At 39.6% G+C, this 23,645-nt stretch overlaps 1 protein-coding gene across 7 annotated transcripts in view; it reads right to left on the minus strand.

Annotated features, from left to right (window-relative positions):
* Positions 1-23,645, minus strand: part of ctnnd2b (catenin (cadherin-associated protein), delta 2b) — a 209,609-nt gene that overhangs the window by 57,259 nt on the left and 128,705 nt on the right. For 5 of the 7 annotated variants that reach the window (XM_063461036.1, XM_063461034.1, XM_063461031.1 and 2 more), the window contains 2 exons: positions 21,745-21,801; positions 4,194-4,326 (listed from right to left, as the gene is read on the minus strand). In XM_063461036.1, the coding sequence (XP_063317106.1) occupies positions 4,194-4,326; positions 21,745-21,801 (190 nt within the window). The remainder of the gene's footprint in view (positions 1-4,193; positions 4,327-21,744; positions 21,802-23,645) is intronic. The other 2 variants (XM_063461033.1, XM_063461032.1) reach the window with 1 other exon arrangement.

Genomic DNA, 23,645 nt, shown 5'->3' on the forward strand with positions numbered 1-23,645 from the left:
TGCAAAGCGCCACATTTGTCTAAAAACAAACACACAAACACAGAATATCAGCACAAATACCTCATCCTAACTATCAAGCACGGTGGTGGAGGGGTGATGATTTGGGATTGATTTGCAGCTGCAGGACCTGGGCACGTACCAGTCACCGAGTCAGCTATGAACTCCTCTGTATACCAAAGTACTCCAGAGTCAAATGTAGGCCAACTCTGACAGCTAAAGTGGGTCTGTCAAGGTTCTGGGTCATTTGACATGGTATTTGTGGTTTTGGGGCTTTCAGGTTTTGTTTATTTAAATAATCTATTCGACTCCTGGTTTGATTTGTGTATTTTCAGTGTATTTAGTCTAGTTCATAGATGCTTTAGAGTCTAATTCCTTCATCAGGGTTCCCATCCTCTTGTGTCGAGCTCATTCACGTGTGTGTTTTCCCTGTTTAGTTATCTCACTTCCTGCTTTATTTTGATAGCTGTGCTTTGCTTTCGCTCTGTGATTTAGTTCAGCTGTCTTTATGTTTCCAATACTTTATAGTTTTCAGTTCCTTTTTGGACTTTTTGTTTCATCCCTTTTTTGTGGATTATCTGCCAACAGCCTTAATAAATGGTTCCCTTTTTGTTAATTCCTTCCTGCATTCTGAGTCTGTGTTTGGATCCACATTCTATAACTCGTGATGGGATCATGCATCAGGACAAAAGAATCTCAGTGTGGAAAAAGCCTGGACCTCAACTTGATTGAACTGCTGGGACCTTAAGAGAGCTGTGCATAAGCAGATGTTCATAGATCATAAGGAACTGAAATGATCTCGTACAGAAGAATGGGACGCAATTACTCAACGATAATGTGAGAAACTGAGAAAGTCATGCAGAAAATGACTGCTAAACATGGTCCTGCAGGATATTGAATCATGGGGTCCAGAAAGTCCTGTGAAAACTTTCCTTTTCACATGACTGAATGCACTGAAGTACTTGGTTACGTTTAGACCCTATAATGTAACCGAATTTCCCAGAGGAACCCACCCGAGGGATTAATAAAGTTCTATCTTATCTTATCTTATGTTTTGGTAAGGTTTAGGAAAAAAACAAAACAACAACAAAAACACCCTGTGATTAAAGGACAGGGTGCTACAATAATTCTGCAAGTTGAAAAATGATGCTTAAAGTGCTTTTATGCCAAGGGGTCTCCCAGAAGTGTTACAATCGAGTGATAGATCAAACTTAGTACTGTCTAGACTCGTGGTTTCACACACAAACACAAAACACATCCTATGCGTAATTTGGGAGATGCCAACAGCTCTGGAATAACAGCAGTATTTGACACCTTGAGAATGGGAACGGGCTGAGATCTCTCTGTCTATTATTTCACCAGTCAGGCATCTTTCTCAAGGGCAAAAACAGCTTGGCCCCTGGGTTGTAGTTTTGGCAGTCCTGAGCTAAATACTACCATACTTCATCAGTCATCTTACACACCCTCGTCTCTCCCTCACTCTATTTTTTAATGCCTGTTGGCTGATTGCTGTTTGAAGAACTTTGTTTGCCCTCGAATCCATTTCCTCCATGGGGATTAATAAAGTGAACAGAGCTGAACTGAATTGACATTGAGGAGACAGATGAAACTGTTTTCTGCAAGACACTGAGCAGTGATGGCTCCAAAGGACAGGAGGAGCAAGTGTAGGCACGCAGTTATAAGCAAAACTGGGTTAAGTGCTCGTAATGCCATCTGATGAGGAGCGTGGCGGAGCTCCTGCAGGTGCGCACGACTGGGGCAGAGTTTATTGTGAACAAAGGCATGTCTTCAATCTTCATTTCTTGATGTAATGCATTACACTCAGCAACACCTTCACATATTGCAGTGCAGACACATACTTCATACTGCAGTTCTCTTCATTACTTGCCGCAACAAAGAGAACTAGATAATGCCGAGAAAAGCATAAAAGATTCCTATGAAGAAACTGGGCAGATTCACCGCCTTCCAGCTCAGCATCTGATTTTCACCATGTGTGATGCTAATCAGGCGTTCTTTATCCTGAATGAAGAACATTGAGAGAAAGCCTTCTTCATCAATTCCAATTAGGGACTAAATAAGTTAACAAATTAACCAGATTTTTCAATGTGTAGATTTTTGTGCTTAAGCCACATAAAACATTTATCATATAAAGTTATTTATTATGTGTCATGATTATGATCTCCGCATTGGTCTCTGGTACCACATAGCTCCTCTCCTCCGTCTATGAAAACACACTAGCTAACTCATTCATATTAAAAAGCAAAAAGAGGACTAAGGAGGAAGAAAGCAGCAGCTGTAATTCTCATCTTCAGGAGGAGTTCAGCTAAAATTAACCCTCTGCTTGCTTTATATTTGTTCATGTGTTAGAGAGCAATGGCACCTGGTACAGTACATACAAATTATATAAGACTTTATTTTTTACTCTTGGTTGAACTCACAAGCGCCAACATTACATTAGTGAACTCAAGAAAGGCATCTATTTGCATGCAGGTTTACTCCCGAGGAAAAATGAATACAAAAAAAAACACTGTGCGGGATGCGAGGACAGCCAGACCAGCCCTAAAGCATGATGGGCTTTCAGTTAATTAGATCAATTAGCAAACAGCTGTGGTGGAAAACAGCATCAATAGACATAAATCAGTTACAACAGCAAAACCTCTGTCTAAATACTGGGTAGGGCCCCCTTGTGCTGCAAACACAGCCATCTGGGGGTGTTCTGTGTTATCTGGCTCTACTTTGGACTCTTTGTCATGTTCCTCAAGTCGCTCCTAAGCATCCGCGAACAATGGCGACGGATCCTTTGGGTTTCTGAGCATCAGACCTATTCGGAATGAATGGTTTGATCGTTAGCATTTACTTTGTTTAGTGTTTTAATCTTCTGGTGTAACGGACGAAGAATATAGGGTGGCCCTGAGAGGTCAAACACACTGCAACTTAAGAAAACACCAGCAAACAGAAAAACGCTGGAAAAGCACACAGAACAACTCTCACAGCAGGAGTGTTTTTTGGGGAAACAGTAGCATGAGGGAATAGCCGTGGAAGTGACTGAAGGCAAAACACGGGAAAGAACGCATTGATTCACGCTTAAAAGAAGCGGAAGATTCTTCTGTGCTGGGAGGGAGAAAAAGATGCAGGTAATGTATGTTTTGATTTGATATTAACCGTGCACTCTTACCTTGTCACTTCCCCAGCTGGTTGCAGTGTGTTTGATCTTTCAGGGCCACCGTAAGAATAGTCAAAAACGATATATATTTGGCTTTAAAGACTCAAAACTTTGTTTTCTCTCATGGTGACCCATGATCAAAGATAATGGTGCTTGGGTGCATTTAGAACAACTCATTTACAGACAATCAGGACACATCAGAGACTTGGGTCTGTCTTAAAAAACTCTAGTGAAAAGCAGGCGTACTTATCTGCTACTTTGCCGTTTTGTTTTGATGCATTCTGCATTCATTTACAGGTTATTTCTGGGTTACTTTTAACTGCTTTATTGTTTCACTGATTATCCAGTTTTCACAATTTTAGCTAAAATTAGTCACTTCTTATTTTCATTTTTTTGCATTCATTGTTGCAATATATAGTTGTTTTACTTTACTGTGTTCTGTTTAAAATGTTGTGTTGATGTAGATTGTTTTCAGAAAAAAGCACTTTGTGGAGGTGCCATGTAAATAAAGACTACTGTTTGTTCCAAAATGTCAATATGTGTAATTTAAGGAAGGCCCGCTGGCAAGATAACTGATGCGCTGCAATGCTAGAATGACCACAGGCAGTCTGCTTCAGGAACATTATTGGTGAATCCACACAGAAAGCACTGTGGAGAAGTTGCAGTATTATTTCACCATGTGTCTGTTCCATAAGCATGAAAAACATTTTTAATGCGAGCACACACACACACACACACACGCAGAGTCATAGAGCACCTAGCTCTGAAATCGTACTTGTGGCACAGAAAGCACTGATGAAAAAATGTTCAGCAAACCACAGAACATTACTCAAACTCTACCTTAATGTTCATCTGCACCAGAGGAAACCCTGGGAAAGAATTTCAGTGGGTGTTCTGATTAAACTTACAGAGTAAAAGCATGCATGTGTGTGTGTAAGCAACATTATGTTGTAAGGGGACCCCACGCAGCATATTTAATTTCTCCGTGTGTGAGAATCTTGTCTCTGTGCAGGTTTCCCTCAGTGATTGATACCTCAGATTTGATCTTGTTGTCTCCAAAGCAGAGGTGCTGGAGGTAAGCAGCAGCATTGGATTGAACTGATGGGAACTGATGTTGCAACATCTGGATCACCTCTGGCAGCTCTGGATCCCTCCAGCCAAACTCCCTACAGAGCGACACACACAGAGAGAGAAAATATAGTATGCTTTGATGAATGCAGAGATAGAGATGTGTGTGCGGAGCTGAACCTGTTAGCCTGCCTCCCTACTGTGACCCTGATTTAAAATGCTTACCGGAGAAGGAAGAAAGAAAGATAGAGAGACAGAAAGAGAAGCATAATAAGTTGGAATAAATCAAAAGAAAAAAGGGGGAAAAAAACCAAAGACACATTAAATAAACAGAGATTTCTGTTCTGTTTCAGTGATCTACAATAACTGTTTATTTAGGGTGAAATTATTCAGCACAATATTAAAAAAGATGCATGTCACCAGGTGACTGTTTCCAAGTGACAATTCACTAAAGGCCTGCCAATTTAGGTTTGGGACATAAGCACAGGCTGAATGATTTGACCTTTACCACAACAAGTAAGGCACCTAAATGTCATACATAAATTAAATGCTTACCTCGGTTATGCGAATGAGTAAATATGAGATCATTAGTGTGTGAATGTAAAATGTAAACTATGTTTAAAGGTAAAATAGAGCACTGGTAAAAGGTGTTCTATTATTTTTGTCAACATATTCTTCACTTTTCCACACATGACTTACAGAGTATTCTGTAGCGTCACAGTCAGACATGTAGGCCTCCTTTGTGGAACACGTGAAAAATCAAATGCTAAAAAAACCAAAGAACAAACCTCTACTGAAAACTGTGGAAGCCATCAAATCTGTATGGTTTATGGATGCAGCTTGCTAATCAAGCTTGCTAGCATTAGCTAATGATTAAACACTCATCTAAATATCAGAACTGGCTCAAAAGAACCAAATAAAACGGTTATATGGCTGTTAATATCAGCATGCTGATAACCAAAACAAAAATTATTCCTGGCGTTTTTACTGATGTCTAGAATTGTACTGTGTAGAAAATACAACTAAAAATGAAGGTTTAGTTGTAAAATAAGTGTCTCATTCTTTTCTTATCAGAGCCTGATCAGTAGAGGATTTTAAGACCAATATTGGAATTTCTTGATTTGAAAATCTCATATTTAAATATATTGGTCGATATTTTTAATATCACAACAGGCTCTATTCTAATATTTCTTATGTGTAGTTGTTTTTTTACTCATTCACGCTCTGGCCAAGTCAGCTTGGATCAGCTGGTTGTTGAGTTTATTACGTTCCAAGCACGTGCGTCACAAACTATATAACATCAACAGTCACAACATGGTAAAAGGCCACAAAATGCTTTTAAGAAAAAAGATATGAAATGAAAAAGAATACACAGCTTGATTTAATAGTTCTAGGTTGCTTTTTTGAAAACATAACCCTATCAAATAAGTCCAAGGACTTGCAGGCTGCGTGCATGCATACATTTTTAATGTGACTTGCTGTCGTTTTCAGACAAAGACGACTTTTTTTTTTTTTAACTCAATGCTTTAATTTGGCTGTAAACAAAGGAGCTACAGACGCTAGTAACTGCATTTAATGTCTACGGTTTCTCCCTCCTCTAGAATCCAGGCCCTCACTAACAGCGAAGGCCGGGCACTGTTAGTTGTCTATAAAATCCATCTCAGTGAATGGAGTTGGCAAACTCACTGCAGTGAATGTGGTGCATTTTCTGGCTGCACATTGTGCTAGATCAATATACATTTTATCCTGTGGACTCCAAAAGCACTGCTAAAGTCTAATGAACACAGTCAAACATTTAGAGATATGTCATAAAGCAAACACAGGGATACAAAAACAAATGCAAGATCTTACATTTAAGAACTTGTGCAAAACGCGCCCTCTTTGCTTCTAAAGTAACCTGACATTCTCCCTTTCATTTTGTGCATCTTCTCTGGGTATAACAAAGAGAAGCAAGTTAAGTCATAAATCAAATAAACACGAACTTTGAAACTGTCCAGTTTTTTTATAGAATGTAAAACAGAAATTCCCAAAGAGCGTCCATTCAGTGCATTGTGGTACAATCCACTTGCCTAAAAGACGTGCTTAAGGCATATACACACACAGACAAACACACACACACACACACAGAAACACAATAAGCTCACTAACCCTACACATACATGTGAGGGGTGCTTGCACGAAAGTAGAAACACAGATTAAAGTGAGAAAGATGTGATGTGAAAGAATAAAGCCGCGGCGAGGGAATCAGAGGACTGGATGGATTGTGGAGAGGGAGGCGGGGCTTATCGATGTAGGCCAACAAAAGCATCGCAGTTCCTTGACAGCAGCAGTTTCTTGGGACCAACTAAGGCACCTTTGTTTGGTGCAAACTTTTACTCCCACAGTGCAATTTAATATTCTTGGGATTTGGGAGGAGGAGCCGATGCTTCCCGGATACTAATTTCTCCCATCATCTTTCGCCATATGCTCTGCTGTGTTTGATAGAGTCCACCTGCTGTTTCTTCTTTTAAACCTGCACCTTTCTACTCTTTGATTTGAAGCTTTCTGACAGTCATGAGAAGTTTAAGGCTGCATGCAGACCTATTTCTCTTTGATGTATCTCTTTCTTGATGCTGCAACAACTCGACATCCCCGTGGAGATAATTTCAGTTCTGGCTAATCTAATGTAAACACATGCGCACAAACACTTGCAGGTTTACACACACATGCACTTATCGCTGGGTGCCGTAGGTCAGCGTGCAGCTTAGGGCGGCATTAGTCAAGACACACAATCCAGCGCACAGCTAAAGCCGCCGAACGAACACACACGTATACACGCTCATTGACTTGCATGCACGCCCAACCATCAAAGGCAGTGCAGAAGAGCCAGGATTAGAAAGCTTTTGTCTCGAAGTTTCATAATGACCCAATGGGATAAACTCAGTGTTTGAAAAATGGGGAAAATGGAGAGAGAATCATTTCAAAGGTTATTTGTTTCCCTGCGCTCCTTAAATTCCAACAGTTTTCTCTCTTTCGTTTAAATCGATTGTGTGAATGGCTTTCTGTTTCTTTTATGGCTTCCCTCCACAAGGAGAATCCTGCTGTTATTAACATACGGTAGCAATAAATACGATTAAAGATGACATAACCTTGAGTAGGTTAACTGGCTGATAAGAAGCTCCTGTCGTGTGTGTATGTTTATATTTTTATGAGGTGGTGGGACGTCTGCACGTATGAAGCTTCTAGAACACATGTGTCAAACTCAAGGCCCGTGGACCACATCTGGCCCGGCGGACATTTATATCTGGCCCGCAAGATCATTTTATATAGATTTATTATTATTGTTATGCATGGCCCGGCGATATGAGGCGCTAATAACACACAAACTACAGATCCCAAAATGCAGCGCTGCAGCCTCCTTGCTGAACGCTAGGCTAGCTGGGAATATTCCCACGTCAATCAAGTCAAACTTCTGTTATTGCGAAGCTAGCCCCTCACAATGGCGTAGAGAAAAGTTGATTCTGAAAACAGAGCCTTTCAGCACCGGTGGGAGACTGAATATATGTTTACACACATTGCCGGTAAACCCGTGCGTCTTACTAGTGGAACTAATGTGGCTGTAATTAAGGAATTTAATTTAAGACGGCACTACGAGACAAAACATCAGGATTAGCTGAAAAATCTAAATGCAGAGCAGAAACTACAGAAAGTAGAAGAGCTAAAGAAGAATCTAACATTTCAGCAGACGTTTTTCACCAGAGCAAAAATCACAAAGTGAAGCTGTTGTGAAAGCAAGTTTTATTGTAGCAGAGGAGAAAGCCAAATCAGCCCTGCACTCTGAAGAGCTGCATGATGAAGGTGTGCGACGTCTTGTGTCCAGACAAAAGGCAGCTTTTGGCAAATGTGAGCCTGAGCAGAAACGTATGTCAAAGTGTAACCGACATGAAACTGCCCTGGGACAAACTTGTTGGACTTACAACAGATGGCAGGATGCGAGTAAAGATGCAGGAGAACTGTATCGGTGAGTTAACAGCATATCACTGCATCATACACCAGGAAACGCTGTGTGGTAAAGTCCTAAAAATGGAGCATGTAATGATCACCGTGACGCAAATCGCAAATTTTATCCGAACTAAAGGTTTAAATCACTGTCAATTTCTTTTATGTGGGAAATAGTTTCAGAGTTTGCCGACATTCCTTACCATACAGAGGTCAGTTGGCTGAGTTGGGGAAAAATTCTCAATAGAGTTTTTGAGCTCAGCAAGGAAATCTGTCAGTTCATGGACATGGCATGTATGATGCGGTGAAGGTATTTGAAGTGAAGCTGTCACAAATGCACCAGTGCAACCTGCCTCACTTTCCCCGTTGCCAAGTAATGTTGAACCAAGTCAGCACAACAGTGTTCCCAAATGCGCACTTTGCTGATAAACTGAGCGCACTGAGTTCGCACGGCGCTTTGGTGACTTTGAAGCACAAAATGAGAATTTCGAGCTGCTTCACAACCCATTTACAGTTGACGTGGAAACTGCGCCTGTGCAGATTCAGATGGAGCTGCATTCTAATGGGACACTCAAGGGAAAGTACGACACTGAATGTCCCGCAGAGTTTATTAGTTCCATTCCTGAAGCAATGCCCCAGCTCCGTCTACATGCGGCTCGAACCTTGTGTATGTTTTCATTTATTTTTTCTGGGGGTTTTGGCAGCATGTTCATATTTCTATTTCTAACTTGCATAATTTTGACAGGATATATTTTTATGGAGAGCAAAATATTTAAAGTTAAAGTTTATTTTTTTAAGTTTATTTATTCTGGAATTATATTCCTGTCTGTATTCATATTTATGTTTAAAAAACATTGTTTTAGTGTGTTCAATAATCGCTTCTCGCTTCTCACATCAGACAGATTAGTTATGTAAACTGATGAAATGGCAAAAAACAATCACATAACTGCAATTGATTACAGAGACGATAAGAGAGCTGAGATTTAACTATACAAGTACATTTACTGTAAATGTGCTGCACTATAGTTCTGTTTTACAGGACAACAATGTTATTTTTACACTGATCAGACATAATATGATGACCACTGACAGGTGAAGTGAATAACACTGATTATCTCTTCATCTTGGAGCCTTGTTAGTTTGATATATTAGGAAGCAAGTGAACATTTTGAACATTCCCAAGGAACCAAATTGTGAAGGCAAGATGACTGGGTCGAAAGCTGCAGCTCTTGTGGGGTGTTCCCGGTCTGCAGTGATCTATCAGAAACCAAAGAAGGAACAGTGGTGAACCAGCGACATGGTCATGCATGGACAAGGATTACTGATGCACGAAGGCTGACCCGTGTGGTCCGACCCAACAAACGAGCTACTGAAGCTCAAAATGCTGAAAACTTGAACGCTAATTCTGATAGAAAGGTGTCAGAATACACAAGACTTAAAGGATCTGTTGCTAACATCTTGGTGCAGATACCACAAAACATCTAGTGCAGTCCATGCCTCGATGGATCAGGGTGGTCATAATGTTATGCCTGATCGGTGTACTTCAAAACTATAGTCCCTAGATGATAATCCTTAGACTCGGTCCTCTTGATTTACTTGGTTTTTGATTCTTTTGTTAATTCTTGGATTTTTTCAAATTTTGCTCAAGTTTCTCTTCCACGTGACTGTTGTGTTTCTCCACTCTGTAACCAACTCGTGTTTGTGAATGTATTCTTGGTCCCTCTTTGAGTTACTCCCAGTTTGATTTGGAAGTTTAGTGCCTCATGTGGCTCTGTGTTTTTATCCCACTCTGTTGTTTTCCCTCCCCTCGCTAGTACCTGTCTGACTTTACCTGTTCCTTCCTTCCTAGTTTGTATTTAGTCTGTGGCCTTTTCTCATTTTCCTCCTCGTCTCCTCTGTCATCCTGCCTGTGACCTGGAAATCAGTCACAATATGTCTCAATTTCTAAAATAAATCTGTAGGAGAGAAGACAGAGGAGTCTTTCAGGAGGAGCTATAATCAAGGATGGGCAAGTGTTGTTAAATCCAGCGTACCCAAGAGTAGTGGAACGCAGCTAAAATATGAAGCCATCCTTGTTATTCATATGCTTTTTCAGATCATCAGATTTTCTGCCCTTCACCGTTTCTCTGTGTGCAATTTAAAAAGGGGATGACACCTTGTCACATTGTTCTACAACAAAACTATCTATGATGCAGTTGTGTCAGACGTCATGTTTAACACTTTAAAATAATGGCGCAATGTCTCATTTGGTATCTTTTGCATTCTATATGATATTTAGTCCAAAAAAAAATTTATTTCCATGAGATAATCTGATGGGATCCTCTGATGCGATCGGATTAACAGAAAGTGGTGAAAGTCTAAATAGAAGACAAGTTTTGAAAGTATATCCCATGACTGTATACTGAATGTGTGCATGTATCCATATTTCCTGCTTTAAACACATCAACTTTGAGGACAAAATGTTCCCTTGTTATCACAGTGTTATTCACTTCACCTGTCAGTGTCATAATGTCAAAACAAATTGTGGCAAAACAAACTAGCATATAGCTGTTCCTGTTCGCGGTACACCTGTGGATGTATGAGCAGCTATCACTGAATTATTTGAAAACTTAAAAACATGTTCTTCCTCCGGCAAGTTCTGGATTTATAAGGAAAATCCTTTTTATGTAATATCTAACAGGATTTATAGACTATTATCCTTCATTGAAATATGAGATAATAATGTCCTAACAAAATTACCGCTAAGCTAAATCTAAAAGTATGAGCATGCTTTGCCATTGTGTGAGCTCACTCAGTTGTGACACCAGAATCGGGTGCACTTTGTGATGCTAACTGCAAGAGTTGGGTGTTTTAATTGCCTCCAGGTGCTAACTTCCTGACATGCACCCAAAAACATTCAGTGCTTTTCTCGATGTAGAGCAAAAAAGGTTATCCACTCAGCTCATACATTTTAATCATTTTAGAGACAACGAGAGCCGTGGATACCATAATAAGCTACACAAGAGGTCCGTCGGCACTGATGTTTGAAGTACTTGACATACGCACCGGTGAAACAATTTCACTTATATTACTCCATCAAAACACAGATGTTGCTTGCACATCAGTGGACGAACAATAAGCATTACCTGAAGGTAAAAGTGGCACTCTACCACAATAACTCTAAAAAGATTTTTTATCATGCTGTGATCTCTTAAATCCACAGTCTTCTTTTAAGTTTGTATCTTACATTATCTCCCTTTCTAAAATCCAGGTAGCAAGAATAGGCATGCCACTACTGACACACACGAATGTGACACAATAAACACTTATCCCTTAAACAAGGGGACAAGGTTCAGTGGGTGTAAGCCTGCAGGCTCAGAAAATGTAACACACATATACACACACACACACAAAGAAGACACAACTGTGTGAACACATTTTGACATAACAGGAATTGGCCAGAAATGTACATAAATACATAATCAAAAGGAATACACACACACACACACACACACACACACACACACACACACACACACACACACACCCCAGAGTCTAGAATAAGGCCAGAGAGACAAAAGTGGTGCATCCATCACAGCAGATCAAACTCAACCCAAGGCTAGAGGCGCGATGCTCTGCAGAGTTGTGCACACATACAGTGAAAAACAGCTGTACAATAAATATTCATCTTAGTTTCTTTAGTATAAAACTTTTATGAGACTTAAGTGTATCTTAGTGTCATTTAGTATGAGTTCACAAGCAATGTAAGGGACACTTGATCTGGACTTCTTTATTAGTATTATGTTGCAAGAGAAAAATGCAAGGAGCCACTGTTTCTCAACTATAGTATGAGACACACGAGACATGTAGAAACACAAACATGCATTCATTCTATATGGGACTACAAGACAATCTCCATGAGCGCAAACTGAAGCCAGTGTGCAAGAACTACAATTCATTGAAGGCTTGCTGAGTCAGTCCTCTGAGACAAAATGAGCAAAAATAAATAATAAATGACAGAAAAAGAGCTAATATTTCCTTTTATAACAATGATGACAAGCAGCAGCCTCCAGGACTAAATAAATGTAACAGCTGTAATTCCTCAAATGACCACCTGCGGCTAAATTTAAAAGCCAGTCAACGCCCATAGATTCCCATGTAAGGAAAGCCCAACTTAACGTCATTAAAAAGTATGTTCCAAATTTCCAAATATAGCTTTGGCCTAAATAGATAGTTTGTATCTTCATAAATCCTCCATCTGGATAATGGCAAAGCTTAAAGTTAAGGGTTTGGTTGCTCTGACTGACTCGTGTGCTGATACGGGGAGCTGTAACTGGTAGTAATTGAACTGGAGCTATCCTCAGTGTTTCAGCTGTTGGAGCCCTTTGGATCATTTTAACTACAATTATCTGACAAATTATGTGATTTGCTATTTGCTACAATATACCCAGTTTGTGCTTCAGTTTTGGTATTTTATTAGTCTGTAACTTAGGACTAATTAGCAGACATCCATGTCAAGTTGATGGATGCTTGCTTAAGCTTGCTAGTGTTAGCTGATAATGATAATTTAGCACTCCTCCTTGCTAGTCAAATGTGGGAACTCTAGCACAAATAATAATAATAATAATAATAATAATAATAATAAAGAAACATGTTTTTGGCCAAAATCCTAAGGCTAAAGCTTCAAAATGTGGAATGCAAAGTGACTAGATGATGTCACAGTGCCGCTTTCCATCTTTTATTTACAGTCTATACACTAACATGTTTTATACAACATCTTTTTAAACTGTATTAAAGTTTGAAGTTATGATTCAACTCTCTAAACTGAACACTACGTCTGACAGATAAAAGGGTTTACTGTGTGATTCACTGTATCAACAGCCATCCAAGAATTCTGAGCAGCAGTTTTGGGAGCGAAATTCAAGTTTGTTTGTTTGTTTTTTCCGACTGCTTAGCACTAATTAGTAGGAATGTGTTTATGCAAGGCTCCAAAATGGGAATTTATAAACCAGTGGATGATGTCACTTTTATAAATAGTCTATGTACTGTATGGGGCATGGGTGTCCCGTACAACATAAAGATGATATAGGATGTTGACATGTCATTAAATGTGCACCGAAAGAAGCCGACACTAAAATACTCTACCTACAGTTGAAGAAAAACTCGAGTCAGGCCCGTCTCCTGTGGGGGTTTTTCTGCCCCAGAAAGCTGTACTATTATGGTTCATTCATTCACTAACTTTAGCCCAGAGCTGTACAAGTTTTTACTCCCTCTCTCTTTCATTCTCTGTGTGTTTCTTCCGAAAAGAGAACACAAGAGAATATGGTGCTCCCAGTCCCAAACACTGTGTGACAACATCACAGCGGGGTGAGCAAATACTACTGAGCCATCTGTGAACTTCGGGCAAAAGTGTTCATGCAGGGAATGTTTGCACTGTTTTAATGTTAGAGTTAAGAAAAGAATATAGAACATATTTGGAGACGAATGCTTTTGTTGAAGACACAAAATTCTGCCAGAACTGAAAAGTGAACTGAGTGACGTGAGTTTAAAAGTAGGTTCTTATAAATATGTGGAATTCTGCCTTGGCTTTTACCAATTCTCAAGTATATCAATAATAAAGATAGGTAATGAAAGCACTATGCACTGTAATTCAAAATTTTATTGAATAATGAAGAAGTGAAAAGAGTCCTGATTGTCTGGAGCTCTTCCTACAAGGACAGATTTGACCCAGCAGATTCCACAAATCCAAAGATTGGGACGTCCAAAAACTAGTAGTATACATAGTATACATTGTGAAAATTCATCTTATGCACATATGTAGATACATCTGTGTAAATGGACCTTGCGCCTGCATCTGTGCGCATGTGCCTGACTCCCGAGAGCCTAACATTTCATTTGGCGACTCAGTGGACTGGGACAAAGTACCGCCGAACCATCAATCCCCTCTTTGTTCCTAACCATCCAGGTGGGCTATCTCGCATCAGCACTTGCGTAGGTATGTGCGCGAGTGTGTGTGGCTCTATGCGTGATCATGTCACCCACAGCCAAAACATTTACACCACAATACGAGATGTCAGGCTGCAGGCAACCCAACAATTAAACTCGGTAAATAAATAAGCTATCTATGAATTATGTATTCAGAAAGCGGGGCAAGGCGCTGTGATGTGAGGGCTGCAGGCAGATGATGCTCCCTGCTATATCGGGCTGAAAGGATTTCCTGTGAGTCAGGATTTTTGAGGAATAGAGTGATTTGAAAGCAGAGAGTGAACTATGTGATTTGTGTCGGTATGTTTGTGTGTGCACTCCTACTGAGGATTGTCAGTGGGGGAAATGGAGATTCGTCTGATGACTCAACCCCCAAAAGAAACAGAAATACAGGCAGACACGGAGCGACAGGTAGAAACCTGCAGAGTAAACTGATAGAAAAGGAAGAAAGGAGGAAAAGAAGAAAGAGAATTTGAAACACACTGACAACGGCGCTGATTCACTGCATTAACTTTTCAGCAGGGCATCGCACAACTTCAGGCGGCTGATTAACAGCAAAACATTCCAGTGTATTTATAGAAAAAGGGAATTCAACAGCGCGAGCTCCAGTGTTGTACTGGTTAGCACCAGAGAAAAAAAAGAACATCAACACATGCAGATCTGCCCACATCAAATTCAGCTGATGGGTGTAGCTCTTTGTATAGTAACTGATCAAAAATGTTTAAACACAGCAATCAGGGATGATGTTTGTCTCTTTAAAACATTTAATGTCATCTGTTCTTTATGAAAGAGCAAACAATGAAGATGGAATCATGTCTCACACTACTGCGGTGTGGTAAAAAAAAAGCCTAGCTTTAAATGCTCTATAAAAGTTATCATTTGTTCTGTTAAAACCATAAACTGTATATAATAAATGGTGTCATTGTCTCATCACCCATAGATTATGCCTCTTATTCCTTGGCTTGACTTCATTTTTTAGGGTTTACCATTAGGTGGGAATATCAGGTAACAGGTACTTTTTAGTACCTACTTAGACGGCATTCCAAGCAAGCTGAGCCGATTTGAAAATGTGAAGTCATACTACATGACACCGATTGGTCATTTAATGGCGTCATGACAGCGACTCCTTCACAAAAAAAACAAACCTTGGTGTTTTGAAGACAGGCGTGGATCTGACTGTGGAACCAATTTAAAAAGGCAATGGCAAAATCCTATGACCCCAGTTGTTGGTCCTCACCGATGTGCTTTTACCCCAAGGGCCGTCTCCAGGGTTCTGGTCCCAGTGACCCCAAGGACGAGGTATGGTTTTTCCTCCATAATGGTACTGTGAACTGCATTTGGTCTAAGACTTTGGTGAGAGGCTGTGAGCAGGAATTGATATACTTGTATCCCCCAGGTTTGCCTTTGGATAAGGAAACAGATCCTGAGGGTCTTGACTGTTGACTGTGCTTACTTGCCAAATGACAGTTCAGAGTGCTCTGCTTTCCTGGCAGCTTTGCTTTCCTGAGTTGGGTGCTTGAAGTTGAGCTATTTGGTTATCCCATTGTCCTACTGGGGGACTTTAATATGCACAATGATAGCCTGACCTGGAGGACTCTGATTGTGAGAAATGACCCACCTCACCTGAGCCCGAATGCTGTTTTGTTGTTGGATTTCTGTGCTAACCACTGTTTGCCCATAACGAACACCGTGTTCAAACATAAGGGTGTTTATAAGGGGGCTCACGCCATCACTGGGGATAAGGTCACTAATGTAGTTAACCCTCTAAAGCCTAACCTGTCGCTGGTGTCAGACAGGAGTTTTTCTTCAACATCTGTCACTCGGGAACCTCCTGAACCATTGGGTTAATTGAAAAAATTCCAACATTTCCTGAAATCAACGACTCTGCGTTTTTCAGTGATATCAGGGTCATTACAGTAATCTCAGGCACGGTGTCACAGCAGTCCTGCGAAGATGAAGGTTGGTTGAGAGAAGACAGAGTGAGTGAGTGTTATGGAGCTCTACAGAAGACAAACATTTTATCAGGCATTTGGGTTCTTTTAAACTTTTAAAAGTTTGACCTAAAACTGGCAGGACCATTCGTGCTACCATCGGTTTTAATGGCTTAAACTCCTGCAACAATGTGTGGAAATCAGTGACTGTGGCTGTGAACAGGGTGGTGTTTCCCCCTTTAAGAAGAGGGAATGGAGAGAGTGTTCCAGTGTGTTTAGGTGGATCACACTTCTCAGCCTCCACAGGAAGGTCCATGCAGTTAGTTGGACATTGAATTCTACAGAAACAATGCATTTTTCATCCTCGCTGTGGAATACTGGGTCGGTTCCTCATCCTTTTGAGGATATTTGAGCGTGTGTGGGAGTTTGACCAACCAGTTTACATGTGGTTTGTGGACTTTGGTCATGGTCCTCAGTCGACGAGTGCCTACTCCGGGTTGGGAACAAGTTACTGCCCCAAGTATCTTGAAGGGAGAGTGGAGCAGGAGATTGACAGATGGACTGGCGCAGCTTCAGCAGTGATGTAGACTCTGCACCAGTCTGTACAGACTGGATGGATGGATGGAAAAAGACAACAGACACAAGAGTTGCTACAAGAGAGATGTGTACTCTGGAGAAAAATCAAAGTGAGAGAAGACAGTGGTGCTGCAAGAATTCAAATCAAGTGATTTGACTCAGTGTGCTCTCAGTGCTCCTGTTTATTTCTAACACGGCAGCTCCACATTAGAGCTCTCACACTTTAAACTGCATGCACAAAACATTAAGGATTGCTCAGTGTGTTCAGCTCTGACTCTGTCCCGTAGCCTAAAAAATGAGGTGTGGAAATCGTTTTAGTTTGTCACCAGATTAAAGTGCAACTAATTTTACTGACTGAATAGGTATTCTTGATCACATATGTGCTACAAATGTAACTGATCAGTTTTCTCATCTCATTCCAGACCAGGTTATGTGTTGAGCATAAGTTATGGGGATCTACTCTTGCAACAGAAAAAGCACCTTTGTGACATCAATAACTCTGATTTTAAGGCCAACATACCTCACTAACCACTTAATCTCACTTTGTGGTAGACTACCACTCAGGACAGTACCACAGTAACCAAAACACTGCAATAGTTAGGAGGCATTTGTGTCTATATGATGCATCCATAAAGTTTGGATTCATCTTGACAATCTGGCCTAAAAAGTTATCGGTCCACTCTAAATTCAGATATGGAAACATCTAGCTTCAAACAAAAAAAACATGGCGAAGGCCAAAACAATAACATCAAGACTTTAAAAGGTATTACAAGGCTATATCTATTCTTTATATATCATTTATGGTTGAAAAGAAATCTATTGTATTTGATGAATGAGTTTTTTTTGTGACACAAACCCACATTACACATTAAAGCAGTTGCAAGTTAAATCTGTGTGTGCTTGTTTATGTCTGGTCGACATCTCTGTAGTTTCAGTATAGGAAAAAAAGTTAGAAGTTGAATTGATGGGAAGGAGAACAGAAACTGAGGCAGGGAGAAAATTAGAGAAAGTGTGTGTGTGTGTGTGTGTGTGTGTGTAAGTTTGGGTTACGAAGATACTGTTGGTGTGCGTGAGGGTGTGATAGCATGGCTGACTGACTGGCCTACTGAAGCTGGACGAGATGAACGAAAGGTCAGGAGATGTCAGGCAAAGCTGAAAAGCACACATACAAACACACACAGTCCATCTTATCCATGTGACTGAGTATGGATCAGAGATTCTCAGTGTGCAGGAGAGCATGAAATAAAATGAGGCACTTTTAGGATCGGGTCAGATCCTGTCTCTTACAAATCTGTCTTCGTGTTAGCATGAATGTTTCCATAAATTACCAGCAGCCTAAGGGAGGAAGTGCGTTGGAGTACATAAGCTGCTGTCTCTACAGTAACATGTCTTGATTTGCCAGATTAGGCTGGCGAACGGCTTGAAAAATCAGGTAAATGAAATTTGTTTGTTCTAGAGTATAAAGGTACCTCTAATCAGCTGTTGACGATGGAAATGACCTTGCGTTTCCTCATCTATGTCACTACAGATAGCATCAGTGCAACAAATTATTTGATCTCTTTTTCATTTTCATGTAAATTCTATTTTCATGCCTTCAAAAATCAAATAGTTTTCATTACTGAAGCTGATTTTGTAGAAGATGAGCCAAGGAAAGTATTAACTCTGAAAATTTTGATGAAAAATCTTAATGATGACTTTATATGGTCAGGCGAAAAGGAAATTTTCAGTTGAGTCTATCCAGTATGTGAAAACTAATTACACCACATGAGTCAGTCATTTGTAGGACCATCTTTAGCACCAATAATTTGAAATCAATGTTTTCTATATGATTTTATTTGTCTCTCTAACCCTAACACTGTAGAAGAGGACTGTGGGTATTCGTTTATGGACAATATTTCAATCAGGTTGTGATATGGATTTTGACTGGACCATTGCAACACCTTGATTAGCTGCTGTATTTTGGATCATTGTCCTGTTGTATGACCCAATTTTAGCTGTCAGAAAGAAGGCTTCGCATTTGACTCTAGAATACTTTGGGTGTACAGTGGAGTTTGTGGTCTAATGGACCACTGCAAAGTCATTACGTCCTGTGGCTGCAAAACAAGCCAAATTCTTACCCCTCCACCACTGTGCTGTTTGTGTTTGAGGAGTTTGTGTTGATATGGTGCTTGGTGTTGGCCAAACATGCAACGTATATTATGATCAAATTTGACCAATTTGGTCTTGTCTGCCCAAAGGACATGTTCTGTTCCAGAAGTTGTGTGTTCAGGTGCAAATAAGCCTACCTGATGTGTTTTTATAAGAGCAGAGGCTTTTTACTGGCAGCTGTAACGTTACATCACTGCCTACCAATGATTTTCAATTCAATTCAGTATATTATTTACAACAACAACAGTTGCCTCAAGGCCATTTGGATTGTAAGGTAAAGACCCTACTGTTAAGAATACAGTTAATATTTGTTCCTTGATGATAACTGATTGGACTACAGTGCCACACACCAACACAATTCTGTATCCTAATGAGGACACACAAGATCTTTGTTTAAATGTTTAATTCTGAAAACAAAGCAGACAAAATAAACCAAAAATTAAAACCAGCCCTAAGAGACTTCAACGTGATAAGAGTAAACATCTACAGGTAGAAATGATGCTTCAAAGCTACGAGCCTGACCGCTCATCACTGCCTTTGTTACTAGTTAGGCTCTGGCTGCTGGGCTGGGGTTCAGCATACTCTCAGTGTTAACATCACTCTCGGCTCTTTGCTAGCTTTGTGTTAGCATGCTGTCTTTGTCTGCAGAGAGTTAAAAATTCTGTTAGCAGTATAATACAGTTATCCAGTTTGCACTTTACCATCGTGCTCTTGTCCTTTTGTGCTACAAAAACATTTTCCGTACCTTCAACCCTCAAAAGTTGTAATCTGCCCTTTCCTTCTCCCAGCATATAAACTCACATCTGCTGATTGTAGTGTAGCTGACGTGTGCAGGAAGAAAAGGGCACATTTCATTTTTTCTTTTTATATTATTATTATTATTATTATTATTATTATTATTATTATTATTATTATTATTATTATTGTTAGTAGTAGTAGTAGTAGTAGTAGTAGTAGTATTACTACTACTATGTTCCTAATATGACTGTTGGATGTTTGCCTACCAGCTAGAAAGAAAGAAAGATTCAAGATCTTTTATTTGTTTTATTTCAGCCATACTGGATGGTTTTTGAGCATTTTGAGCATTTGCCAAATCTCTTTCTCATTCTTGAATCATGAACACTGTGGCGAGTCAGGCCTGCAGTTCTATAGATGTTGTTCTGGGCTCTTTTGTAACCTCCTGGAGGAGGGAATGTGCTCTTAGGTATTTTTGTTAGGATGGCCACTTCTGGAAAGGGAGTCTTCTCCCTTGTGGATAATGGCTCTTACTGGAGTCCCAAACATCTGGAGATTCTTATGATTGTGGGATGATGTTGTTTTTTTTTAAGATCTTTCCTATTTTACGTTGACAGTTTTTATTTAAATGATTTCCTGATTTAACAGGTCTGGCAGTTATTAGACCTAGAAGTGGCTAATGAAATTAAGCTCAGCCTTCCAAAAAAGTTTGGTTAATTACAATTAATTCATAATTTAAGGGGGTATATTTTTTTACACTGCAAACATACAAGTGTGACAAATATGCAACTTTTTCACAGCACAGTATAAACATTATAAACTGCTGCAACTTTTGAGTTCAGCTTAGAGTGAGATTTGTGTTGGGTTCACTTCATATCCTGTTCAAAACAAAATATTTCTGCTACATTGTATGCATTTAAATAAGAAACCTTACTTTTTTGCTTATGTGCAGCCAGTGATGTTTACTGACCCAGTCTTTCTGTTTTCACTGACAGAAGCCTATGGACTCCTGTTCTCAATTCCATTGGTTCATTAATTCACTGGGCTCATTTCATTTTGACATGATTCAACATAACATAATAAAACTACTAATCTGTTGATTCATCTCCTCAAACATATACAGTAAATAAAGGCTAGTCTAGCTCAATGAGCTTAGCTTGTGAATTTGAATCCTTTATAAGTGATTTTCCAAGAGCAGCATTAAACTCTTGTATTGGTTTGGACAATAACACCCTGACTGGCACTGATAAGAAAATCACTGGCATTTCACATTGTGAAGAGCGAGCTAATGTTGTCCGTGTCAGTACTGTTAGCTGATTTTACATATCTGGGTAGTACATTAGTTTATGAAATATGTTCTTAAGTGAAACATAGTGGCACGTTATTAAATGGATCGACAGCCCTCTTTAAAAGGAAACGTGAAAAAACAAAAGTGCTTGGACAACTCACAAAACCACACAGGCTAGCAGGGATATTTCTAAGCGCTTGCTGGAAACTGAATATTTTTGGCTTTTGGCTTCACTGAGTTCAAGATTAATGGTGGTGCTTCAGTAATTTTCAGGAATAGAGGAAAACTCATGTATTCAGGAAAACAGATCTGTTTGCATTCCAGAGATAAAAAGATCAGCACCATTAAAACAAAATACAAAAACAGGTGCGAAAATGAAAACCGGGCAAGCCACGTGAATACAGTTGACACAAAGTCAGTTCAGAGATGATTCAGACAGACAATGGAGACAAATGAACGGCCGAATAAACTAACAGATAGATAAACTGATGAAGGTATGGATGGAGAGATGAAAAGCCAATGGAGAGAATGAGGAATGTTGACAATGTAAAAGAGGCTCTGATAGCCAAATACCTACAAATTGCACGCAAAGCAATCGATATTTGGTTAGCGATATCATTTTCTTGTCTTTCTTTGCTCATGTTATGTGATGACGTGATTAAATCCTGATCTGCTCTCCAATTTAGAACCCAAGTAACACTAAGAATAAAAGCGATTCCTGCTTAATGCAGTGCTAAATGGGTGACAATGCAAATATGAAATGTTGTCATGCTGCCATTAACATTAACATCTGTTTCTGATAGTGGTGCCATATAGAGAGGATGGAAAGATTCAGTGAATGAGACAAAGGTAAGATAGACAGAATGTACAATAGTATAAATAAATAGTTGGATTACTTTGTCATTCTTTGCTCGGCTTGATTTTGATTCCACACAAGGAATTCGGGGTCGTACCTATCGAGGGGGGACAGGCAGAGAGAAACAAGAGAGAGGTATATGTCGACTGTCTGGTAACAAATTATTCAATACCTGTTATAATAGCGATAATTAATAGTAATCAATAGAAATCAAAATTGTAGCCAGTAGACTCATCTTTCTCTCTTAACATTTTGTTATCAGGCAATAGAGGATGTGGGCAGGGTGGAGAACATGCACTTGGAGCAGGTGGTTGGGAAATGGCGAGTATGTCAGGTAAAGAGAGGGTCTCCGGACAAAAGAAACAAGGTAAGCCCTTGTTGCTTTCAGAAATTTAGCTATTGGTGGTTGCATAAATACTGTATAGCTTAAGGGTTTAAATAATTTTTAGGTCAACTTAGCTGTTGAATGATGGCAGATTCATTAAATACACACAAATTACTTTGTAATCTATTTTAATTCTGTTGTATGATTATAAGTGACAGACTTTATCTCAGCTAAGCAGGACTGGTTACACAATAGCTAACGAGTGAGTAAATGACAAGCATTCCGGAACCTGTTCTGTGTAGGCTGGGTTTATTTAGTTAGATTTAAATGAGATGTTAAATATATGCTTTGTATTTTGGGTAACTATGTTAGCTTATGGAAGTGCTACATGCTACATATTTTACTTTTGAAGGCTATTGCTCACGAAAATCAGAAATCCAGTTAGAATATTTCCAACGATTAATCCAAAAAAGGATTTACAATACAGAAATGTCAAACTTCTTAAAAGCATCTTTATTTATTTAGTCAATACTTGGTTTTGGCTCCTTTCCCATGAATTACTTTATCAGTGTGGCGTAGCATGGATGTAAGCTTGTGGCACTGCTGAGGGACTGTTGAAGCTCAGGTTGCTTTGGCAGTGGCCTTCTGCTCATCTGTAGCATCTCCATAAAGCTTGTCAACAGATGAAAGAACAAAGTGCTCCAAAATCTTCTGGTAGATGGCTATGTTGACTTTGGACTTGATAAAACACAGTGGACCAACCCAACCGTAGCACCAGCAGATGACATGGCATCCCAGATGATCACAGACTGCCGAAACTTCACACTGGACTTCAAACACCACACTTTCTCCAGACTCTAGGACCTCAACAGATCTAGAATCCAGTTGTTTTTCTGCATAGCTCTGGTAGCTTGAAGATGTCTTTCCATATTGGCTCTTGATGCACTGAAACCTGCTGAATTGACTCCTTGTGAAGTTCTTCAAATTTCTTGAATCTTTGAAGCTCTTTTCTTGACAATCCTCTTAAAGCTGCAGGCATCTCTGCTGATTGTTTTAGGACTAGCTGCACACTTTTCACTCCCAGTCAGCTTTCCATTAATACACTTCAATACAGCACTCTGAACAGCCAGCCTTTTCAGCAATGACCTTCTACGGTGTACCCTCCAAGTCGAGGTTGTCGATCATTAGAACAACTGTTAAGTCAGCAGTCTCCCCGGTGATCGTAATTGTGTTTACTGAAGTAGAACAAGACATACACAGTATTTATACTGTTTGAATTATGTACTCAGCCCAAAGTAGTCTTAGAATTTGAGGTACTGAATTTCTGGTTTTCATGAGCTATAACCTTCAGTGACAAAAGACAAAAGGTTTACCAGTCAAAGTTTGGACACACCTTCTCATTTAATGTTTGTTTTGTTTTTTTACATTTTCATAACTATTTACAACATCCTCACTGAAAGCATCAAAACTATGAATGAACATATATGGATTTATGTAGTAAACAAAAAAGTGTGAAAGTTTAAAACATGTTTTATATTTTAGATTCTTCAAAATAGCCACCCTTTGCATTGATTACTGCTTTGCACATTCTTGGCCTTCTCTTGATTCAGCACTCC

The sequence above is a fragment of the Pelmatolapia mariae genome, linkage group LG18 (assembly GCF_036321145.2).
Source record: "Pelmatolapia mariae isolate MD_Pm_ZW linkage group LG18, Pm_UMD_F_2, whole genome shotgun sequence".
Classification (NCBI taxonomy): Eukaryota; Metazoa; Chordata; class Actinopteri; order Cichliformes; family Cichlidae; genus Pelmatolapia; species Pelmatolapia mariae.